The 21,133-nt window shown below is 45.2% G+C and overlaps 3 protein-coding genes across 3 annotated transcripts; 2 read left to right on the top strand and 1 right to left on the bottom strand.

The window, feature by feature from the left end:
* The first annotated feature begins 10,581 nt into the window (after positions 1 to 10,581).
* LOC123427029 (protein MHF2 homolog) lies at positions 10,582 to 11,907 on the top strand. The gene is made up of 5 exons (XM_045110959.1): positions 10,582 to 10,693; positions 10,797 to 10,880; positions 11,027 to 11,066; positions 11,465 to 11,518; positions 11,629 to 11,907. Exons 1-5 carry the CDS (start codon positions 10,646 to 10,648, stop codon positions 11,730 to 11,732), a joined length of 330 nt encoding a protein of 109 aa, XP_044966894.1. The 5' UTR covers positions 10,582 to 10,645; the 3' UTR covers positions 11,733 to 11,907.
* A 106-nt stretch (positions 11,908 to 12,013) lies between these two features.
* LOC123427027 (protein-L-isoaspartate O-methyltransferase) lies at positions 12,014 to 14,295 on the top strand. The gene is made up of 4 exons (XM_045110958.1): positions 12,014 to 12,392; positions 13,046 to 13,316; positions 13,447 to 13,611; positions 13,831 to 14,295. Exons 1-4 carry the CDS (start codon positions 12,228 to 12,230, stop codon positions 14,079 to 14,081), a joined length of 852 nt encoding a protein of 283 aa, XP_044966893.1. The 5' UTR covers positions 12,014 to 12,227; the 3' UTR covers positions 14,082 to 14,295.
* Positions 14,296 to 15,703: 1,408 nt separating this feature from the next.
* Positions 15,704 to 16,961, bottom strand: LOC123430430. Its single transcript, XM_045114302.1, has 2 exons — positions 16,295 to 16,961; positions 15,704 to 16,163 (listed from the first exon to the last, which is right to left on the bottom strand). The coding sequence occupies exons 1-2, from the start codon at positions 16,778 to 16,780 to the stop codon at positions 15,846 to 15,848; spliced, it is 804 nt and encodes a 267-aa protein (XP_044970237.1). The 5' UTR covers positions 16,781 to 16,961; the 3' UTR covers positions 15,704 to 15,845.
* Positions 16,962 to 21,133: the final 4,172 nt, after the last annotated feature.

The raw sequence follows: 21,133 nt of genomic DNA, 5'->3' as shown, positions 1-21,133 counted from the left end.
ACGGAAGTATATTTTACCGATGTATTTGTTTTAAAAACGACAATTCAAAGGGCCCTAATCTGCAAAAGAACCATGTTTACTACTCCCTCCGTTCTTAAATATAAGTCTTTAAAAAGGTTTCATCAGTGGACTACATACGGATGTATATAGACATATTTTAGAGTGTAAATTCACTCATTTCGCTTCGTATGTAGACTTCTAGTGAAATATCTTAAAAGACTTATATTTAGGAACGGAGGGAGTAGTACCCTCCGATTCAAAATAAATGTTGTAACTTATATTACACTTAACTTAAACTGAGTATAAAACTGCGACACTTATTATAGATCGAAATGTGCAGTATAAAACACAAATGTTGCAAAAATAATAATTGAAACGCTGCAGTGGCATGATTGGAGCCGAGGTATTCCCCTTCCAGAAGCTTCGCGCCACGTACCATGGACGAAAGAGAGGGGTCCTGGAAAAAACTACTATATCCCGGGTGTTTGGTCAACTGTCACAACGTCACCGGCGCCCATGTCCCGGCCTGGGAAGCTAGCAGACAAGCGAGGCCCATGACTCGGATAGGAGACATGTCAGTGGATTGATGCTGACAGTATGTGCCGATCTGATCTCGGAACTTGGACGCGCCTAAACTGCACTAGCACATAAAAACTGTCGCTCCTATAGAACTCTAAATTTTTTTAGCAGATGCATCTGTTTAGACCATGGAAGAAACAAGGAATCGTGTTAACGCAAAGGGGTTCTGAATGAGCAAATATGCTCGTGATGTGGAGAGAACGGAAGCAGAGCAGAGACTCTGCTTTCAAAAGCGATCGGCGATGGTCATGGTAATGTTGGTCGTGCTCGCTTTTCCCGACCGTCGTGGCCTACCTATTTAAGGGAGCAGCTTAATCACGCCAACTGTGATCAACAACACGCCTAACCACGCAGACTGATGACAGGATTAGAAACAAGTGTTGTTATGACTTATGGCTGCCGGCGGGGCGATGATAATGATACTACCTTCAAAGTTCAAACTACTTTACGACCAGGACCCCCGATGAAACTTGGAAAATACTTCACTGGCATCTCAAAACTGGAAGAGGACGGCAACTTGACTTTTCAGCCAACAGAATTTTCATATGAATAGGATGACAAGTTTTTTCATAACGAATATAAGAGTAAGAAATTATAGGTTTACCATTTTTAGGGGTGATGCCAATTTTGCCTCTGCGACCTACCTCACAACAGCACGAACAAATCGTTCCCTGGGAACGTTCCTATCGAGTGAACAAAATCGTATAGGGAAATCCCCCACACAGCGCCCCCCCCCCACTCCCCCCTCGACGACCAAAGTTATCGTACCATATGCGAGCCTTAAACTGGGCATAAAAAAATGCCTATTTTCCTATGGCGCACTACCAAACCTTAAAAACCTGTATTTGGACCTAACTTGTAATCATTATTTAAAAAATGCCATGGCGTACGTAATAAAAATGCCTTCATGTTCAAATTGATCATATATTGTCCATTTATCTAAAAAATATATTGTACATCCCAGAAAAACAAATTACAGAACAAAAAAAAACTGCTACTTGTTTAAAAAAAGTTATATAAACTATGAAATCTCTAGGATTTCATATATAACACACAACTAAAACACAAGAAAATATATGTACAGCAAAACTGCTAGTTGTCATGTGAACAAAAACAACATTTTAACTAAAATGCCATTATATAAAATTCCACATGTCAAATTTGTGTATTAACAAAAAAAGGTGTAATTAGATTTACCATGGTGCTAAATAAACAGATTTTGCTATTACAAAAATGTATTTTAATTTGCCGTTGTTTTATAATTTGATTTTCCATGACAACAAAAATTAGTCTCCATGGCAACAAGTGTATAGTTTTACGATGAGAATGATTCAAAATTTAAAATGCTAAAAAATCAAAGGAAATTGCGATGATCGAGACAGTAAAAATTTCATGATATTAAAAATTAAAATGCCGTGATACGGATATTAAAATTGCCATGCTCTGTATTTTCTTTGTCATGAAGTAAAATCACACAAATAAAATTGCCATGATTCTAATCTTAAAATTGACATGTCATTATAAATAAATTTAGCACGATATATATAAAGAATTGACGTGCTCTTAATAATAAAATTACCAACGCTCTTCAAAATAAAATTGTCATGTTGTAGATAGATATTCCAATAATGATTTTTTATAAAATTCTATGTGAACATAATGGGTTTTCTCTAAAACTTGCCTAAGAAAAGGTGGTATATTTGGAAAAAAAATTCAAGAACTTGTCGTGTGAACATGAACGTTACAAAAAATTATACAAATTGACATGAGTTCTGAAATTATATTTAAAATGTAAAATAGGCATGGTAACCACAAGTAGGAATATCAATGTCACTATGGTAAATTTGACATGGTCGAAACAATATTTTTTATGAGAACAATTATTATTAGTATTTTGTATGGAACTTAGAAGTATCCATGGAAAAAAAGTTTACTGCATATAGTTTATAGCTAAAAGCAATTGAAGACCATGAAAAAACTTGTATGAAATTAAGGGATGCAAATGGCAAAACATTGTCTTTGGAACATGTGAGAAAATATCAAACTTTGTAGTGTTTTGAGGAAATAATGCCATGTGTTTGAGTACACAATATTTGTGAATTTTTCCACTTTTCCAAAATGCCATGGCAATTACAAAAAATGCAATGGTTTGCAGACCCCTTTATCTTATTTTTCCCATGGAACATAACTAAAAATTTTGAATATGGCAAAACTTTGGCAAAAACTATACAAACACATGGTAAACAATATTAAAAATTGCCATGTTTTGAAGAAAACAAAAGTTTATGAATTTGCACGCGGTTGGATAATTTAAAGGTTCTAGATACACATCTCAAGTTATGACAACAAGTATACATCATATATAATCTCCTGTGTTTCTAGTAGGTAAAGCCTGGTCCTACTTTGGGAGTCCAAGAGGTCTAGTATTTTTTCTTTGTTTGAAGGAACATGGTGGTCGTGATCTAGCTAAGATTTGAGATTACATTCTATTTCATTCTGATCTCGTTGTGATAGAAGCCTATAGGCATCAATTTAACCATGGTAGTTGGTGTATATGATTCGAACAAGGGGACAAAAAGGTGCAAAGTTATGCATTGATAGAAAGAGTCATTTCCCTTACTTATTGTAGAAAAGTTCATCAAGAAGATAGTTTCAACTTTTGAGTAGAAATACAAACATAGTAGATCATCATCTTCCATGATAAAAAAAATATAACAATTTACCAAGGCCCCCCAAATTGCCATATCCCTAAAAAACTGAAACAAACTAAGAGAGACGGGCGGGCGCGCGGAGAGGAGGGCTTGAAGATCTCGATGGCATCGGTACGATGTAATCGCATTAGTCCCCATTATTCAAGCCCTCGCACTCCCACAACTCCAATGTTAGGGAGGCATCACAACGGAAAAGAGTCGCCGACATCGCTGCACTATATCCTCCCGGACCTTGTTCTAGGCGTGGAGATCCGCGTCCTGCCATGGCGCCCAGCCACATCCAACCGCGTGCTTCGTTGGCCGCGTGCCATATGATTCGACAACCTCAGATGACAATGGCACCTGTCGAACGTCGTGATCGGTGTCGTCAATGTTGTGTATTGGGCATCTTGGCGCCACTTCTATGTCCCTATGCTCAGACCTCCCGCAAAGGGAACGGGGTGTGGCTATTCGAGGTTGTTGCGCGCCTGACCCTATCACTTCGTGTGCTACCATCAAGATGTCACTAAGTGTCGGCTTCCTCCTCCAAATGGTGCTCCGGCCAGAAAAATGTGCCCCTCCGTCGGTTGCTTCGCCTCAAGGGAATCACCATGGGGTTGGGGAGGAATGAGAGAATGTGCGAGATGTGCGAGGGTGGGAGTGAATTAGGAAAACCAATGAAAAAAAATGCTTGCTAGAACACCAGTTAGAGCCACCACTCATAAAATATGACATGACGACTCCACTGGTGCCAAGATCCGTTTGCTAGATCCAACGGTTTGTGGGGCATTTGCTGGTCTAGTATTCCCAACGAGCGTTCACCATTTTTTAGTCTACTAATGTTCGAGAGTTATCATTTTTTAATATAAAAGCAGTCAAGGAAGCCCATTCTAACTTTAATTCAGACCTATTTTGAAACAACAAAAGGAAAACTTTAACCCAACCCAATCTTCAACAACAGATGTGCTAAATAAGTCGTGTGTTGGAAAAACGACTATTAAGGGCGTTGCCAAAAATTGCAATTCAACAGTTGTGCAATAACCCGCGCACGGTAAACACGTGCATTGTGGGCGACTTATTTGGTGCGTCTGCTCCAGCGCGCTGGACAATCATATTGTGCTCGCGAATATCACCAACCGTTGGATCTGAAACCTCGTTACCCTGGCGCCTCCGCCCGTACCAACCATCGATGCTTCCCTCGCCTCTCCCCGGTGCGCCGCCGCTTCCCCCTGCTTCCTCTACCTTCTCCCCTCGTCGCCGCCACTTGAGCGTGTCGTTCCTCCAACGAACAACGTTCATCGGTCATTTACAGCTCGACGCCCACAAGGTGTTTGTCAAAACACTTGCAAGATATACATTGCTTCAAACTTTAAATTTCTAGACGTGTTTGGTGCATGTTATTTGTACTTCTAAATTAGTTTAAATTCAAGTTTGTAGATGAGTTCGTCCTACGATTCTTCCAGTGAAGAATTTGATCTTCAAAAGGAGGAGCACGTCTCGGTGATCCTAGCTATACACGTCAATAAAAACTCGAAACACGGTGGTTCGATTTTCGGTCGTCAGAAATTATGGAGGGAAATTATCGATGCTCACAACAAGACTGATAAGGAATTATTTTATGGAGAATTCCACATACCCTGAGTCCTACTTTCGGCGCTGTTTTAGGATGAGCATCGGGTTATTCAAACACACTGCAAAAAATTGGCGAGGCATGATCGTTTTTTTTAGCAAAGGAGGAATGCCACCGGAGAACTCAGGCATAACACCTTCAAAAAGGTGACCTTTGGGATGCGTATGTTGGCATACGGTATTCCGACGGATCTAGTTGTTGACCACTTGTCTATGGGTGAGAGTTTTTTTTATTGATTGCAAGTTTTTGTTGGTAGCTTACCAAGCTAGCTGTTTGGTAATCTATGGGTGAGAGTTAAACCATCATGTGTGTGAAGCACTTGCAGTTGAAATTGTGCAAGTGTTTGGTCTGAAAAATTTGAGAGCTCTCAATGATGAAGACATCGCAAGGCTTTTGGAGGTGAACAAAGCTCACGGGGTCCCTCTTATGCTTAGCTCAATGGATTGCATGCATCTGAGTTGGAATAAATGTCCTTCGACATGGCATGGACAATTCCACGGTCACAAAAAGGCTTTCTATAATCCTTGAAGCGGTGGCCAATCATGAGACTTTGATTTGGCTTGTTTTTTTCGGAATGACCGGATCTTGAAGTGACATCAATGTTCTTCAAGAGTCATCACCGATGAATAAGATTGCAAATGGCAAAACTTCATCGATGGAGTTTATAACAAATGACCATACATACAACTATGGATGATATATTGTGGATGTCATCTAACTAAGGTGACAAACATTTGTGAAGTCGTTGAAGGCACCACAAGGTAAGAAAAAACTTGATTTCTACAATGCTCTATCAACAGTTGGAAATATGTGGAGAGAGTTGTTGGGATTTTGCAAGCCTAATTTGCTATTACGAGAGGACTGACTCAATTTTGGGATAAAAATCCTTTGTTACATCATGAACGCTTGTATGGTCATGCATAACATGATTATCAAGAATGAGCGTGGGCAAGATTTAGACTATTCTCAGTATGAGTTGATGTGACATCTTGTGCGAGTGCAGAGGAGGACTGTGAGGGTGACCCCCTTTGTTGCCTCCTATCATGTCATTTGAAATGCCGAAAACACATGATGAGGGTTCAAAATGATCTAGTCAAGGAGTGATGGTCATGAAATGAGCAACAAAACTAGTTTGGTGTTGTATATTTGTTGTATTGTTGACTATTTGTTGTATTGTTGATGAATTATTTGTTATATTACTCATGAAATATTTGTTGTATTAAAGATAAACAATTTATTTGAGTTGTAATAATAATTAATTTTTTATTATTGGTTAATTTTGTGTATGTTTGATATTTTTATTCTATATTTGAGTGGAAAATATTGTTTTCGTTGGACGCGCTTTGAAATTTAACGTGCATGTTGAAATGCTACCTGCGATGCATAATATTATAGCGCTTCTGACAAAGCATAACACCAGTCCTGTCCGTTAAAACGTTGCTTCAATGTTATAAATAAAATTTAACGTGCAGGGCTACCGTGGGTATGTTTTTTTATTGACAACCCACTTTATTCAACTCATAATGTTTTGGGGGATACATAGGTTGTTAGGAGGACAATCAAACCAAAGATGACAGCCTAGACCTAGGGTAGTAGCCATCCTTGCTAGTTTATGTGCCTCACTGTTACTATCACGATGCTCATGAACAAAATTACAACTGATAAAACTGGACTTCCTCTGTTGAATATTATTTAAGATCATGCCGTATTCTCCCCGGTGCACTTGGCTCTTCAGATCATTAACGACTCTCAGACAGTCAGATGCTATGCAAACTTTGGTGATCATCAAATCTTCCGCCAGTGCTATTGCTTCTCTGCATGCATGGGCCTCGATAACTGCTGGTTCTATCACTCCTTGTAGGACTGTCGCTGAAGCCCCAATAAACACTCCGTGTGCACTGCGACATATGACACCCACCGCCCCGACGTTAGATGACTTGGCCACAGCTCCATCCACATTCAGCTTAGTCTCTCTAATAGCGGGTGGAATCCAACGTGGAGCTGGTGTGTTTTCCGTCCTCCTGGTGCTACACTAAATGTCTGGTAATCCTCTTAGTTCTTGCAGATAGCGCTCGATGAATAAGTGTGTCGACAGCGGGCTTTGGAATTCCTTCTCGTGGATCGCCTTGCGCCGTGCCCACCAGATCACCCAAAGTGTAGTAAGAACAGCGACGAAACAATCTGTGCTTAGTGTATTGCATAGCCCATGTAGCCAGAGCCTCGGATCAGTCGTCTCATCCCCATACACTGGCAACAAAGAGTCATCATCGTCATCACGCAGGGACCAAACACTTCTAGCCATGTCACAGTCTAGCAATGCATGTCTCCAGCTATCATACTCTAACTGACAGATCGGGCATGATGCGTCCTCCGTCATATGGCGTCTCACCCTCTCTTGTCCCGTTGGCAAAGACGCACGAGCCAGGCGCCATGCGAAGATTCGAAGCTTGGCCGGGACCTTAATCCCCCACAGCTTCTTCCAGTTGCTATCCTCCTGGGCAATATTGAGCCATCTCTCGCGCCTAAGTTTTGTCGTCATTACCATTCTGTAGCACGATCGCACCGAGAACAGGCCCGATTTCTCATAATGCCAAGCATAGAAGTCCTCTTGAGGAGTATGACTAAGAGGAATTTGGCGCACTATATCTGCATCCATCGGGAGCATGTGTTCTGCCAGTACCTGTTCGTCCCAGCATCGATCCACATGTGATATCAAGTCAGCAACTTTCTCCGGGGGATTTGGAGAGATCACACCAAGAGGGCGCATACAATGGTCTCGTGGTAGCCAATTGTCATTCCAGATATGTGTGTTCTCACCATTCCCAATCCGCTTGATCAGACCTGTGCACAAGATATCCCTTCCTTCGCAGAGTGCACGCCAAACCTGCGATGGTCGTGATCCCAATTGGGAGGAAAGAATATCGGTGGAGGGGAAGTACACAGCCTTGAGTATCCTCGCGCTCATTGTATTGGGTTCAATAAGCACTCTCCAAACCTGCTTGGCGATCAGTGCCAGGTTGGAGATCTCCATATCGCGAAAGCCCAGTCCCCCTTTGTACTTCGGCATACACATGGTCTCCCAAGATACCCAAGCCGTTTTCCTCTCCCCCGCCTTGCAGCCCCACCAGAATTTCCGAATCATAAACGTTATATGTTGGCATAAGCCCCGTGGTAGTTTGAAAAGAGCCATGGAGTAAGTTGGTATAGCCCGCACCACCGATTTTATAAGCACCTCCTTGCCGCTACCCGCCAAACACTTCTCCATCCATCCTTGAATGTTCTTCCAAACCCTATCGTTTAGGTATGAGAAAACACCATTCTTCGCTTGTCCCACATCCGATGGTAGCCCCAGATATCGTTCACATATGGTCTCCTTCTGGATTTGAAGAATTTCCTTTAGCACTTCTCGTTGCACAGTCGGACATCCCTTCCCAGAATAAATAGAGGATTTCTCGTTGTTTATTTGTTGCCCAGATGCTTGGCAGTACATGGTTAGGATATCCTTCAATTTCAAGGCGTTCTTGGGAGTGGTTTTGCTGAATAGCAGGCAGTCGTCCGCAAACAAAAGGTGATTTACCTTAGATGCCGAAGTAGCAATCTGAATACCCTCAAAAGCCCCTACACTGCTTGCTTGGTGGAGCATACAAGAGGGACCCTCAGCCGCTAGTAAGAACAAATAGGGAGAGATCGGATCCCCCTGCCTGATGCCTCTGGATGGCTTGAACTCATCTGTTTGCAATCCGTTAAAAACTAGAGAGAACGACATCGAAGTAACCCCTCTCATGATCTGACGCACAAACATATCACAAAAGCCCAATTTCTTCATAATGGCCTCGAGATAAACCCATTCAACTCGATCATAAGCTTTCATCATATCAAGCTTGACCGCACAATGCCCATTCTTCTTACTCCTATTATTCTTCATGAAATGGAGGCATTCGTATGCCGTAATGAAATTATGAGTGATTAAGTGACCAGGCACAAACGTCGATTGTTCTTCAGAGATAATTTTCGGGAGAATCTGCTTCAGTCGGTTAGCTAGTACTTTGGATGCAATTTTAAAAATCACATTGCACAACTTGATAGGCCGAAACTGAGATAGTAGTGTGGGGTTTTGTACCTTAGGGATAATAACAATGAACGTCCTATTGATCTCTTGAAGGGAGTCTTCTCCTTTCAACACTCGAATCACAACCTTGGTCACTTCGTCGCCGCACAAATGCCATTATTTCTGGAAGAAATGAGCCGGGAAACCATCAGGTCCAGGGGCCTTGGTGGGGTACATTTGAAACAAGGCACATTTCACCTCTCCTTCATTTATATCTTTTGATAACATCTCATTCATGGGGTTTGTGACCTTACAAGGTACATGAGACATCACCTCTTCGTTCAGATGCAGACAGGTTCTCATAGAACTGGATTGCCATTTGCTGAAGTTCAACCGGCTCATCGCAGATATATCCATCAGGACGTGCCAAGCTCACAGTACGATTCTTCTTCCTCCTATTCGACACCTTCTGATGAAAAAAAAATGTGTTCTGATCCCCTTCTAGCAGCCACTGTATCCATGCACGCTGATGCCACATGACCTCTTATCTGAACCACAGCTCAATGATCCTATCCTCCACTTTAGCTTCCTCTCGTGAGGCTGCTACTCGATGCGGGTTCTCTCGCAATTCGCCAAGCCTGGATCGCAGCTTCCTGAGTTCTGTGCGTACAACACCAAATGTGGTGGATCCCCAGCCGCTCAGAGTTGCCGCCAATAGCTGCAGCTTATCTCCAATGTCCTTCGCTGACGTAGCTGTCGTAGCCGTCCATGCTTCCTGGACTTTAGCCTGGAAACCTTCATGCCTTTCCCACATCAGTTCATATCGAAACGGCCTTCCCTTGCCAATTCGCTGGTTGTGCGCCTACATGCTATTAAGAAGGAGAATAGGGGAGTGATCTGATTTGACTGCACGAAGGTGTCGTACCGAAGCCAAAGGAAACATTGAGCTCCACTCCACCGTCGCCATAGCTCTGTCGAGTCTCACTCTGCAAGTTGCCCCATTCTGCACTTTCCGTTCGAAGGTCCAATCAAGTCCAGTATACCCCAAGTCGCCTAGCTGGCATACATCCACCGCCTCTCTGAAGGCATTGATCTGCCCCATTTCGCGCTCGTTTGGTCCAGACTGCTCTCCCCTTCTAAGGACCTCGTTAAAATCCCCGATGCACACCCACGGGAGGTCGCTATCCGCCTTCAGGAACCGCATCATCTCCCAAGTTTTATATCGCATGCTTCTATTTGCCTCCGCATACCAACAGGTTAATCGCCATGGCTCTCTCCCATTCTCAGTGACCACCATATCGATGTGATACTTAGAAAAGTTACGTAGCTGCAGCATAAGAGGTTTCCTCCAGTACATACACAACCCGCCGCTTCTCCGTGAACTACCAACTCCATATGCACAATCATACCCCAAGGTTCTTGTCAATCCCTCCATACGGTTCTTAGATATTTATGTCTCCACAACACAAAGAACCACCGGCGCACTCTCCCACGCAAGATCGCGGAGCTCATGAATTGTCGCGGAGCTACCGTGGGTTTGTTGGAGATGATGTTAGGCTTCGTTCTCCCATAGGAACGCTTAAGAAACGGCCCATGTAGGCCCAGTAATGAAACCCTTCCCGCGCCTTCGCCCTAAATCGCCCCCCTCATCCCGCCCACCTTCTTGCATCTGCCGCTCTTGTGAAACCGCGAGTCGCCATGGACGACGAAGAGACGCGCGAGGAACGCGACGAGACCTTCCATCCGGTGAGCTCATCGTCTCTTCAATTCCTCCATCAGATGTGCCCTTTTCTCCGGGCCTTTTGTTCGTCCGGATGTTGGATTTGAAGCGCCGTCGGGGCCTGAGCAGGATCTGATCCGCGCGATATTCAAGCTCGTGTGGAGCCGGCGGACCGACAGGGACGTCGTCGTGGACGAGGCCGTAGACATCGAGGTGACTCCGTCCGCGGTCCAATCTAATCTCAGATGCTTCATTTTTCTGTTCCTCTTTACCCCCCAACCCTCCCACAACTGTTCTGTTTCCTTTTTTCATTTTGCTATGGTATATCCGATGAGAATGCTTCCGTTTTTAATTGGCAGCCTGCTGCGGAGACGTCGAGGAGGAACAAGAGTACCTCTGGTAAATGATGTTTTCTAACATGATAAACAATGCTTTGTTCTTGGAAGTTCACTAGTAACACTGTGGACTGTCGATTCTGCGTGCACCTGCAAATTGAACTGAAGGAATGCTTTGGTACTTCCTAGTCCGATTTAGCTGTCTAAGTTGCCACATTTTTCGCGGATGTTGCAGCTATCTATGCCAGTTTTTACCCATACTGTGTTCATATTGACGCATTTATCTTGATCACAGTTCGATTGCTCATCAACCCCTTGATCAAAAAATGAAAAAAAAAACGGAAAACAAATGAATTTCTGCCCTTAGGTTCCTTTGGATAACTCAAACAAATGTAAAAAGGATTTCCTATTGAAGCCTCCCTGCACGATGTTGAAGATGCTTTGTTTGTTCAATTTCTGCAGCGAATGCAAGTGCACTGCAAGTGAGCTGCGAACTTCTTCGGATGTTTGTCGCAGGTCTGTGTATTGACGTAAAATATCACAGTACCTGATGCTAATAATACTAGGAAGTAACATTAGAAGATCCCACTTATATATGTAATTAAACTCTGAATTCTTTCTTGCAGAGGCTGTCCAGCGCTGTGCTATTATCGCTGAAGCAGAGGGGACGACCACAATCGAGCCCACCCACCTGGAGCGAGTCTTGCCACAGCTTCTTCTGGACTTCTAGCTACCCTTCTTGGTACCTGTCTCGGACACACAGATGGATAGCCAAATTGCCTCAAGCAATCCATAATCTTGTACCGCAGTAACGAGAATGTTGTTTGTGTAAGCTTCTCCATGCTTGCTAAGTCACCCTAACAAACCAAACCAGTTTTTTTAAATGGCACTGCTGCCCTGATTCACAAGCCTGTAAAATCCTGTGGATTTTTATTCCACAAGTCTGGAGCCAATTTCGTGCAATTTCCCGTGGAATTTTACTGGCCTCGTGAAATCCTCCGCGCTGCGATCAGCAGAGCACGCGCTACGCGTGACTGGCCTGTGAAAGAAAAGAGTGGTGGTCTCTGGACACGTACGGCGCAGCCACTCCAGGACTGGAAAGATCGGCGGCGAGACCACCTGTCGAGACGAGGCTCCCCCGCACCGCCACGGCGGCCGAGCTCTGCACACCTGTTCGCCTCGCGCACTTCTCCCGTCTTATAGCGGAAGTCGACGCGCCAGCGCCATGTCCGTCGCCGCCGCTGCGTCCGCCTCTGGCTACCCGTCGTCGTCCCGCTTCCTGTCACCCTCCACGGCCGCCCGCCGCCGGTTCCTCCACCACCTCCTCGCCGCGCCCGCGCCCCCGAGGCCGCCGCAGCTTCGGCGCTGCTCCCCGTACCACTGGATGGCGGTACGTAGCTGCACACACGACGCCCTACCCTACTCCCCCCCCTCCCCCTCTTTTGTATCTTTGGCGATTGCTGCGGCAAAATTGTACTATGATTAATCAATAAATTGCGCCCTCGAGTTGAAGCCGATCTAGGGGAGCTGAGTTGAACGTCTAGACTCGACAGAGATTTGGGATTTGGAAATCAGGAGGGCTAGCTGATCGGTGGATTTTAGTCTTGTAGAGCGGTAAAGGAGAGCGATTATGATTCTGAGCGCTGGAGAGCACAAGAATATGGTGGTGAATAGCAGGTCCAGCGATGAGTGAAGCCATGGTGCCGATTTTTTTTAGCAGTTGGTGCTGAAATTCATTCATGTTAGCCATCTTCTGCAAGTGTGGCACCTTGAGTGTGAAAATATAGGTTAAATCTGAACCTAACTATGCTGTGAAGGTAGCTTATCTGTTGCAGAAACTAGGAATTATGTGCCCACAAACTTCTTTTCGGAAAGGCCAATTACAGTGTTATGATTTATCAATGTAACGAAATCTGCGATCATCATATATTTTTGGCACACTGAATGTTTGGGTGAAGCACATAATCGTTGCTGCTCAGTGACTCCAAGTACCGGAGTTTACCTATGAGGGATACATCTCAGCATCTGTTGTTTAACTTGCAGCAATTTTGGACTGAAGGATCGCTGGAAAAGAACAACGCTCTGGTTGAATACCTGAAGCAGTATGGTGTCGTTCGAACGGATAAAGTGGCAGAAGTTATGGAAACTATCGACAGAGCCTTATTTGTACCAGAGGGCTTTACCCCTTACATTGACAGTCCTATGCCTATTGGTTACAATGCAACAATATCTGCTCCTCACATGCATGCAACCTGCTTAGAACTGTTGAAAGATCACTTACAGCCAGGCATGCATGCTCTAGACGTTGGATCAGGTTTGTTGCCGGCAGCCTGATACGCTGCCACTCTCTGTTAGTGCCTTCAGATAGTACTGTATGAACACATTTGTTAATATTCGACTAACATTTTGTATACTACTGCCATCTTGGTGTATTCCTGTCATAGGCAGTGGCTACTTGACAGCTTGTTTTGCAATGATGGTCGGGCCAGAAGGTCGTGCAGTGGGGATTGAACATATTCCTGAACTTGTTGCTGCCTCTACTGAAAATGTAGAACGGAGTGCTGCAGCTAAACTGCTGAAGGACGGTTCACTCTCTTTTCATGTTTCAGGTATGCTAGTGGATGCGAGTATTGTGTGTTGAGCAATTCAGTGCGTCAAGAAAATTCAATTTGCACACATCCTTATATATCCACTAGAATTCACTCTCCAGTTGTTGTATTCATCTTTTGATATTGCTCATATGCATACTATGATAAAGCAAATATGGCTATGGAAGTCCAAAACATTTGGAGCTTAAGTTGCCTTAATGCAATTTCTCAAAACCACAGATGGAAGGCTTGGCTGGCCGGATGCGGCGCCATACGACGCTATTCATGTGGGAGCGGCGGCACCTGAGATCCCTCGGCCGCTGCTGGAGCAGCTGAAGCCTGGCGGGCGCATGGTCATACCCGTCGGCACATACTCTCAGGACCTGCAGGTGATCGACAAGAGCGCCAACGGATCCACCAGCGTCCGCAATGATGCCTCTGTCCGATACGTCCCTCTGACCAGCCGCTCTGCTCAGCTGCAAGACAACTGAGATGAGATCCTTCGCTCTGGATCTCTAAATGTGTGTGTATATACGAGTGTCTAATATCTTCTGATCTACAGTACCAATGTGGCGTCTGATGTTTTACTTTTAGATCGTTTGGTTTTGTAATGCTTATTATCGTTGGTCGATGTTGCTTAGAATATGTGAATACGTGTTGTGTGTGATAAGTTTGAAAACCGCTAGCATTTGTGTGGCCTTCTTACGGCATGATTTGTTGTTTATGTTCAGTTCAGGTGCAATTTCTCAACTTCGAGATGACGGTGCAGCATTAGAATTTGACTGCTACTCCCTTGAAGACATTTTAGAAATTTTAATAAATATAAGACCTTTTAGAAATTTTAATATAGACTACATATGAAGCAAAATAAGTTAATGTACACTTAATATATCTATATACATCATATTGATATCTCTGATAAGTACTCCCTCCATTCCTTTATATAAGGTGTATATGTTTTTTGATAAAACTCCACAATGTAAGGTGCATTTTTTGTAAATCCTTGTAATTCCCTTATTAGCCCACCACAAAAAGGAAAGTATCTCTCATATGATTGTATGTATCTCTAATTGTATCAAAAAAGAAAACTATCTCTCTCTCGATTGTGTGTATCTCTTATTTTTCGAGACTCATTGATTTAGTTTCCACTAACCTATAAATTTCTCAAGGGTAATTTTGTTCTAACACCACTATAATTATGTACTTTGATCACCGTACTGAAAATTGTACACCTTCATAAAGGAATGAAAAGAGTACATGGTAGGGTAGGTCAAACATGTGCAACGAACGTATCGCTGTTCCCAAGCTATATATATAGGTGTTTACGTCATCTGAAATCGACCGATAATCTAGTTTGAACATTTAACACACAAAAGTAACAAACGGCCGATAATCTAGTTTGAACCTTGAACACAAAAGTAACAAACGGCATTATCTCGTATTCTGGTACTTGTAGATCGGTTGAAATCTGTTGTAATAGTGTTGAAGCGTCCGATGACGGGCCGGCGTGCTCAGGAGCTCCAGTCGGCCCCGAAGTATCTGGCGTTGGGCTTCCTTGTTCTCGGTTCCCTGCGTCCCGCCGTCGAAACTTGTGGCGATCTTGACTCCGAGCTCTCGAGCTCCTCCGCGTCCGGCAGCGAGGCCATCCGGCGCGTGAAAGCGGCGAACTCTGCGGCCTGCGTCCTCAGCCTCGCGATTGACGCGGCGTGCGTGCGGAGCGGCTCGACGAGATGCTTGGCGCCCGGCCTGCCCACGAACGCCGCGGCCGTGTGCTCCGCGTCCTCCGCCTCCTTCGCCGCCCTGTCGAGCAGCCGGAGGGCGGTCTCCTCAGCCTGCGCGGTCACGGCGGGGAACTCCCTCGTGGGCACCAGCTTCCCCGCCGCAAGGTCCGCCTCCGTGACGGCGGCGGCGGCCAGCCGCAGCGTCTCTGCCCCCTCGGTTAATTCCTTCTCCCCCTTCGCGAATCTCCGCACCGCTTTCTCCCACGCCATCGTCGGACGGATCATGCTGCTCCTCCTGATTTGATAACTCGTCGTAGTTACGCGCTGATGTATCGACGGACTACACGGTGTTGGGTGGGTGGCTTATATGATCGACTCGTACGTGTACAGTATACGAGTTAATGTTGGATTCTCAGAGAAACGCACGAGTTCTCACGTCTCACGTATGTATTGCACAACAAATTTCGGCATATGTTTTCTTGCTCTTGGCGTTTCTATACGTAGTAGACGCTGCGAAGGGCGAACCGAAGAATTTCACATGGGCTTGAAGTTTCTGTACGAGATGACGGCGTAAAACGGGTCGGAGTTGGCCTGCCCGAACAGCCTCATCAGGGCCTCCAGCGGCGACGACGAGCCCGACTTGCCGCCGGCGTCCGAGGGCGGCAGCCTCCTGACCACCTCCGGCTGCGTGAACCCTTCGATGCACTGGAAGTACTGCGTCACGAGCTGGACGCGGCTGTAGGCGGACCCCTCCCGCCACGCGCCGATCGCCTTCTCGTAGAACATCCGGTTGCTGAAGCTCACGATGCACACCCCGCCAGGCTTCAGCACCCGGTAGATCTCCGCAAAAACCTGTGGTGTGCCACTCAGCATATGAGCTCCGTCCCGGTACTAGGAGTATCAAATCAAATCGTGTGGTGGAGAGAAGAAGAAGAAGATAAGAAGTTAAGAAGAAGACACGGTGGTGGATGGATGGCACATACTTGTTCAGGCGACTGCAGGTACTGCACGCTCACGGTGCAGAGCACGGCGTCGAAGGAGGCGCTGTCGAGCTCGAGCCGCTGCTCCCGGTTGAGGTCGCTGACGAAGAAGTAGTCGAGGCGCGGGTTCTTGGCCAGCTCCTGCGCGTTGAGCCCGTGGCCGACGACCCGCCGGAACCGCGTGTCCGGGGGCAAGTGGCTCACCCAGGAGCTCATGAGGTCCAGCACGTCCGACTCCGGCCGCAGCCTCTCCCGGTAGAGGTCGGTGAGCGTGGCGAGGAAGCCGTCGTCGACGTGCTTGACGAGGCGCGGGAACGCGTAGAAGTCGCGGTCGGAGCGCGGGTCCAGCTTCGCGCGGCCCTCCGGCTGGAGCACCTGCCGCCGGATGTTCCCGGCAGAGGACGGTGACGACTGCGTGCTGCCGGAGCATCGCGGTGGGGGCAAGAGCGGCCGCGACGGACGCAGCGCTTGCGGCGGAGCGCAGAACATGTTTTGCTCCTTCTCTGTTTCGGTGGAGACTGCACACTCACTCGTTAATTTGTTCACGTGGCGTTATTATACCGTGTTGAGTTACTACCGTACTTCTTTGGATCCATGTACATAGGCCTAGTATTAAAAATGAAAGTCTGAGAGTTAGTGGGCCGCTGGTGCTGGAGTGGGCCAGACTCGAGGCAATGAGGCCATCGAGCGACGAGCGTTAAAACGGGATCCAGAACATGATCGATCTAATTCTTCAAAAAAAAAAAAAAAGAAGAGAGAACGGGATCGATCTTCTCAACTGCTCGTCCTACTTATCGCTACAAGATGTCTCAAAAAAAAACTTTTTTTCGGAAAAAAAAACTTAATCGCTAGAGGATTGGGATCGTAGCTAGTGGCTACAGAAAAGCAGTGGCGGCTGGTAGGAAACTCTTGATTGTGGTGGTGCCTCGTATCTGTTGAAAAGTGGGCAGAAAAAGTCTTGTCGATCTTCGTCTCGTCTCGCCCTCGTCCCTTGGTCCCTGGTCATTTGATATTTAGATCTATCTGATTCCGGCTGATTGGGCGACTGGCCGCTGTTGTAGTTGCATTTATCGTCTCCTTTTTAAAATTTCAGATTTGTTCACATCGTTTTGTTGGATTAATCGGTGGCTAACTCTAATCTTTAGGTACTTAGTGAGTCCTTTTTTATTAAATCTACTAGTTTTCTTGTTTGATAATTGTTTCTTGAATTTAGATAATATATACACACATCTGAATAGATTCTATATCTTTCAATTTTTTTGTAAGATAGGGCCCCATGTCTTAGTTTGGCACATGACTCCGGATTTTGCTGCCCGGCTCCGAACCCATCCAAGATGTGCTTATTTGGGTTAGAGTTAGGTGGAGTCCAGAAAAAAAATACTTTTTCTTTTACCTTTACCACACCAAATCTTGTTTAAAGGAGCCAAATGATTGAAAAAAATACATTTATTTGTAATCTATCATTCAAACACCTTTTTGTTTAGAGTTAGTTCAAGGTTAGTCTAGGGTTAGAATCTAACTTTTAACCTCTAACCGAGTTAGAGTATCCAAACATGACCCATATCACATCCGTTATACTGTAGCAGACTAGATAATAGCAGACTAGATAATGCCTTGTCGGAACCTTGGTAAAACATTAATATATGCTAGAAAATCAAAATTGTTGCAAAACCAAATTCAAGAATGCTTTTATGAGAGTATTAAAAACAAGGTCATGGATAGGCAGCGCCCGAGCATCGGATGGTGTGTGTGAGACGCTTTCTATTAGAAAACTGAGGTGTCATGTTATTCTAGTCTGTCAAAAATGAAAATATATGATCATCTAACCACACGCTACTTGAATCAAGCAGCCCACGACCATTTATTTGGGGTTTCATGAAATTTTAAAAGCTATAACTTTTGATTTGAGCGTCGAAATTAACATTCGTCTTCATCATTGGGTTTCTCGCGACAGTCTCTTTAAAACTATGTCTCATATGGATAAGTTTTGACGAAGTTTTTTTAGAGCAACTTTAGATACTATGGAGACAACTTTAGTGCTATAGGAAGCAATTCCTTTTTATTGCCTCGTACAACTATCTATCACCCGAGAGTCTTTCTAAGTTGATTACCATGACTATCAATTGACTAGATTCACCTTTAAGTAGCACTATATAGGGAAGCAGCTCGTTCTTTTTAGCACTATACAGGGAAGCAACTCCTTACTTTCAGTCCAGCAGATCAATAATAAACTTGCAGTCGTTATCAAAAGCGGAAATGAATTTGTGTTGTCGTTTCCAAACCTTGGCAGCAGACCTGAGAGCTTTCTTCCGGCGAGCAAGGCGGGACGCGGCACAGGAGGAGGGGGAACAGTGGTCGCCGACAAAACCGTGGGGAGAAACCGCGGGTCCAACAACCAGGAATTTTTGAGGAAAAAACTGCGAGCGCAGGGGATATGCATAGAGACGGATATCAGCATGGGGACATGGTCTGACGTGGTTCGGGGATGCAAGCCGAGCGACGGGTCTGGAAAAAGGGACTTCCAACTCATGTTAAAAAAGGCACAATCGAGCCGAGCAAGCGTGGGTGGGTCCCGCCTGTTCGTCCAGGTGAAAAGACGATCTAAGAGCGGAAGCTCGAACCAAGCTAAGGCGTTAATCATAGAATTAAACGCTGACGACCGACCGACGTCAAACCGGTCATTGTTCTTTTCTGTGGGGAAACAGATGAGATTGAAGTTGCCCATAACCAACGATGGGCCGTCCACGGAGGGGGAAAGGACGAACATGTCCTTAAAGAAGGCCGAGGTAAGGGAATGACCGCTGGGAGCATAAACATTAATGATGGTGAACACAATGCCTGAAACTGTGGACACCAACGAAGTGGGGAGTGAGAAATGGGATCGAGCAACACAGCCGAGCAATAGGAGATGGGGGACCCAAGCAGTGACCAAGCCGCCCCTATACCCATCTACTTCCTTGGTCACAAATTCAGAGAGACAGACATGAAGGAAAGAGCAAGCCTTATGCCCGTCGAGCAGTGGCGAAGCTTCCTTAGGTCCAACCTGGGCCATGGCCCCCCTGTTTGTGTAGTTTTCTTATATTATTAGCACATAAATAGACAAGAATGATTGTGTTTTTCCCAATCTTTGATTGAATAGCCCTCCTACATGGATTAGGCCCTCCTATAATTCTGATCAAGCTCCGCCACTGCCGTCGGGCGAGGCAAGTTTGGACTCCTGGAAACAGGCAACCGTCGGAGGAGCGGTGGAGATGGAGTCACGGACGAGGCCGCGCTTGTCTTCGTCGCCAAGGCCTTGCACATTCAAACATAAGAACAAAAGATGTTGGACCTGACTATTCATGGGAACTGTTGAATATATATTTGTGCAAGTATATTGTGCTATTGGGCCCTCCTCCTAGTCCCTCGTATAGTTGAGGTAGAGGCTCATCTTGTACCTATATATACATGCCTAGTGCACCCAATCAATATTGAGTGTTGCACAACCTAAACCTAATTGTTGGAGAACGTAGTGCTAATTCAATAAAATCCTACGCCGCACAAGGATCTATCTAGGAGAAACCAGCAACGATCAAGGGGGTAAAGCATCTTCATACCTTTGAAGATCGCTAAGCCGAAGCGTTACTAGAACGCGGTTGATGGAATCGTACTCGCGGCGATTCAGATCGCGGAAGATTCCGATATAAGCGTCGAACAACGGCGCCTCAACGTTCGACACACGTGCAGCCCGGTGACGTCTCCTACACCTTGTTCCAGCAAGGAGAGAGGAGAGGTTGAGGGAGAGCTCCGGCAGCACGACGGCGTGGTGACGGTGGAGCTATGCAGTTCTCCGGTAGGGCTTCGCCAAGCACCGCGGAGGACGAGGAGGAGGAGAGGTAGGGCTGTACCGAGGGAGAGAGAGAATTGTGTGTTTGCAGCCCCAAAACCCTTCACTATATATAGGAGGGAGGACGAGGAGGGCCAGCCACCCCTAGGTAAACCCTAGGAGGTGCGGCGGCCTAGGGTGGGCTTGGTGCCCAAGGCAGCCCCCATGCCTAGGGTTTGCCCCCCCCCTTAGCCCTCTTTTGCGCCTTGGGCTGAGGTGGGTGGCGCACCAGCCCACCTAGGGGCTGGTTCTCATCCACTTTTCGCCCATGTAGCCTCTCGGGGCTGCTGGCCCCTCCCGGTGGACCCCCGGAACCCTTCCGGTGGTCCCGGTACATGTAACATCCCAAATTTTGGAATGTTAATAAAATTATTAGATTGATTGTTTGTTTGTTTGAGTGATTGAAACTTGAGTGAAATTTGAAACTTTTCAAAAACATTTGAATGAGAGGGAATAAAATGACTTTCCCCTTCTCCGGTAAATTCAAATTCAATCATTTAAAAACAAAGAGAGAAGATGACATGACTTCTTCAACTATAAAGAATTTGAACGGAGTTTTGCAATTGAATTCTTTCAAATATTTGCCCTTGCTTCTCTATTTTTCTTCCCCGAGAAATACCCCGAAAATAATTCTTGCCAAGCAAGAAAGAGAGGAGGAACATGACCCTCCAAACCGGGGATATTCCTTTGAAATATTTGGACCATAAAACCCAAGGTTTATTTGAAAAATATTTGCAAAAAGAAAATAAACCAATTTATGGATTTTCTAAAAAAAACTTTTTTTCTGAAGTATTTATTTTGGTAGTGGAAAAATGCCCATCTTTTTGGATTTATTTTTCTGAAAATTTTAATATATTATACCCTTATATTCCGAGGAATATTCCATTTACTTTTAATAGTTTTAATTCCGTTTTAATGAATATGGAAAGAGATCTTTATTTTAGGAAAGTCCTTAGGCCACATTAGGAATGTCATGT

Source organism: Hordeum vulgare, chromosome 2H, assembly GCF_904849725.1.
Source record: "Hordeum vulgare subsp. vulgare chromosome 2H, MorexV3_pseudomolecules_assembly, whole genome shotgun sequence".
NCBI lineage: Eukaryota > Viridiplantae > Streptophyta > Magnoliopsida > Poales > Poaceae > Hordeum > Hordeum vulgare.
The sequence above is the reverse complement of the archived record's forward strand: the minus strand, read 5'-3'. Positions and strand labels throughout refer to the sequence as shown.

Bases quoted from the DNA above. Each gene is read 5' to 3' on its own strand.
- LOC123427029 (XM_045110959.1), top strand. From the start codon at position 10,646: ATGGACGACGAAGAGACGCGCGAGGAACGCGACGAGACCTTCCATCCG. The intron at 11,067-11,464 runs GTAAATGATGTT...CAATTTCTGCAG, and splicing joins GAGGAACAAGAGTACCTCTG to CGAATGCAAGTGCACTGCAA. The intron at 11,519-11,628 runs GTCTGTGTATTG...TCTTTCTTGCAG, and splicing joins TCTTCGGATGTTTGTCGCAG to AGGCTGTCCAGCGCTGTGCT.
- LOC123427027 (XM_045110958.1), top strand. From the start codon at position 12,228: ATGTCCGTCGCCGCCGCTGCGTCCGCCTCTGGCTACCCGTCGTCGTCC. The intron at 12,393-13,045 runs GTACGTAGCTGC...TTTAACTTGCAG, and splicing joins CCCCGTACCACTGGATGGCG to CAATTTTGGACTGAAGGATC. The intron at 13,317-13,446 runs GTTTGTTGCCGG...TTCCTGTCATAG, and splicing joins TGCTCTAGACGTTGGATCAG to GCAGTGGCTACTTGACAGCT.
- LOC123430430 (XM_045114302.1), bottom strand. From the start codon at position 16,780: ATGTTCTGCGCTCCGCCGCAAGCGCTGCGTCCGTCGCGGCCGCTCTTG. The intron at 16,164-16,294 runs GTATGTGCCATC...GGCACACCACAG, and splicing joins ACCTGCAGTCGCCTGAACAA to GTTTTTGCGGAGATCTACCG.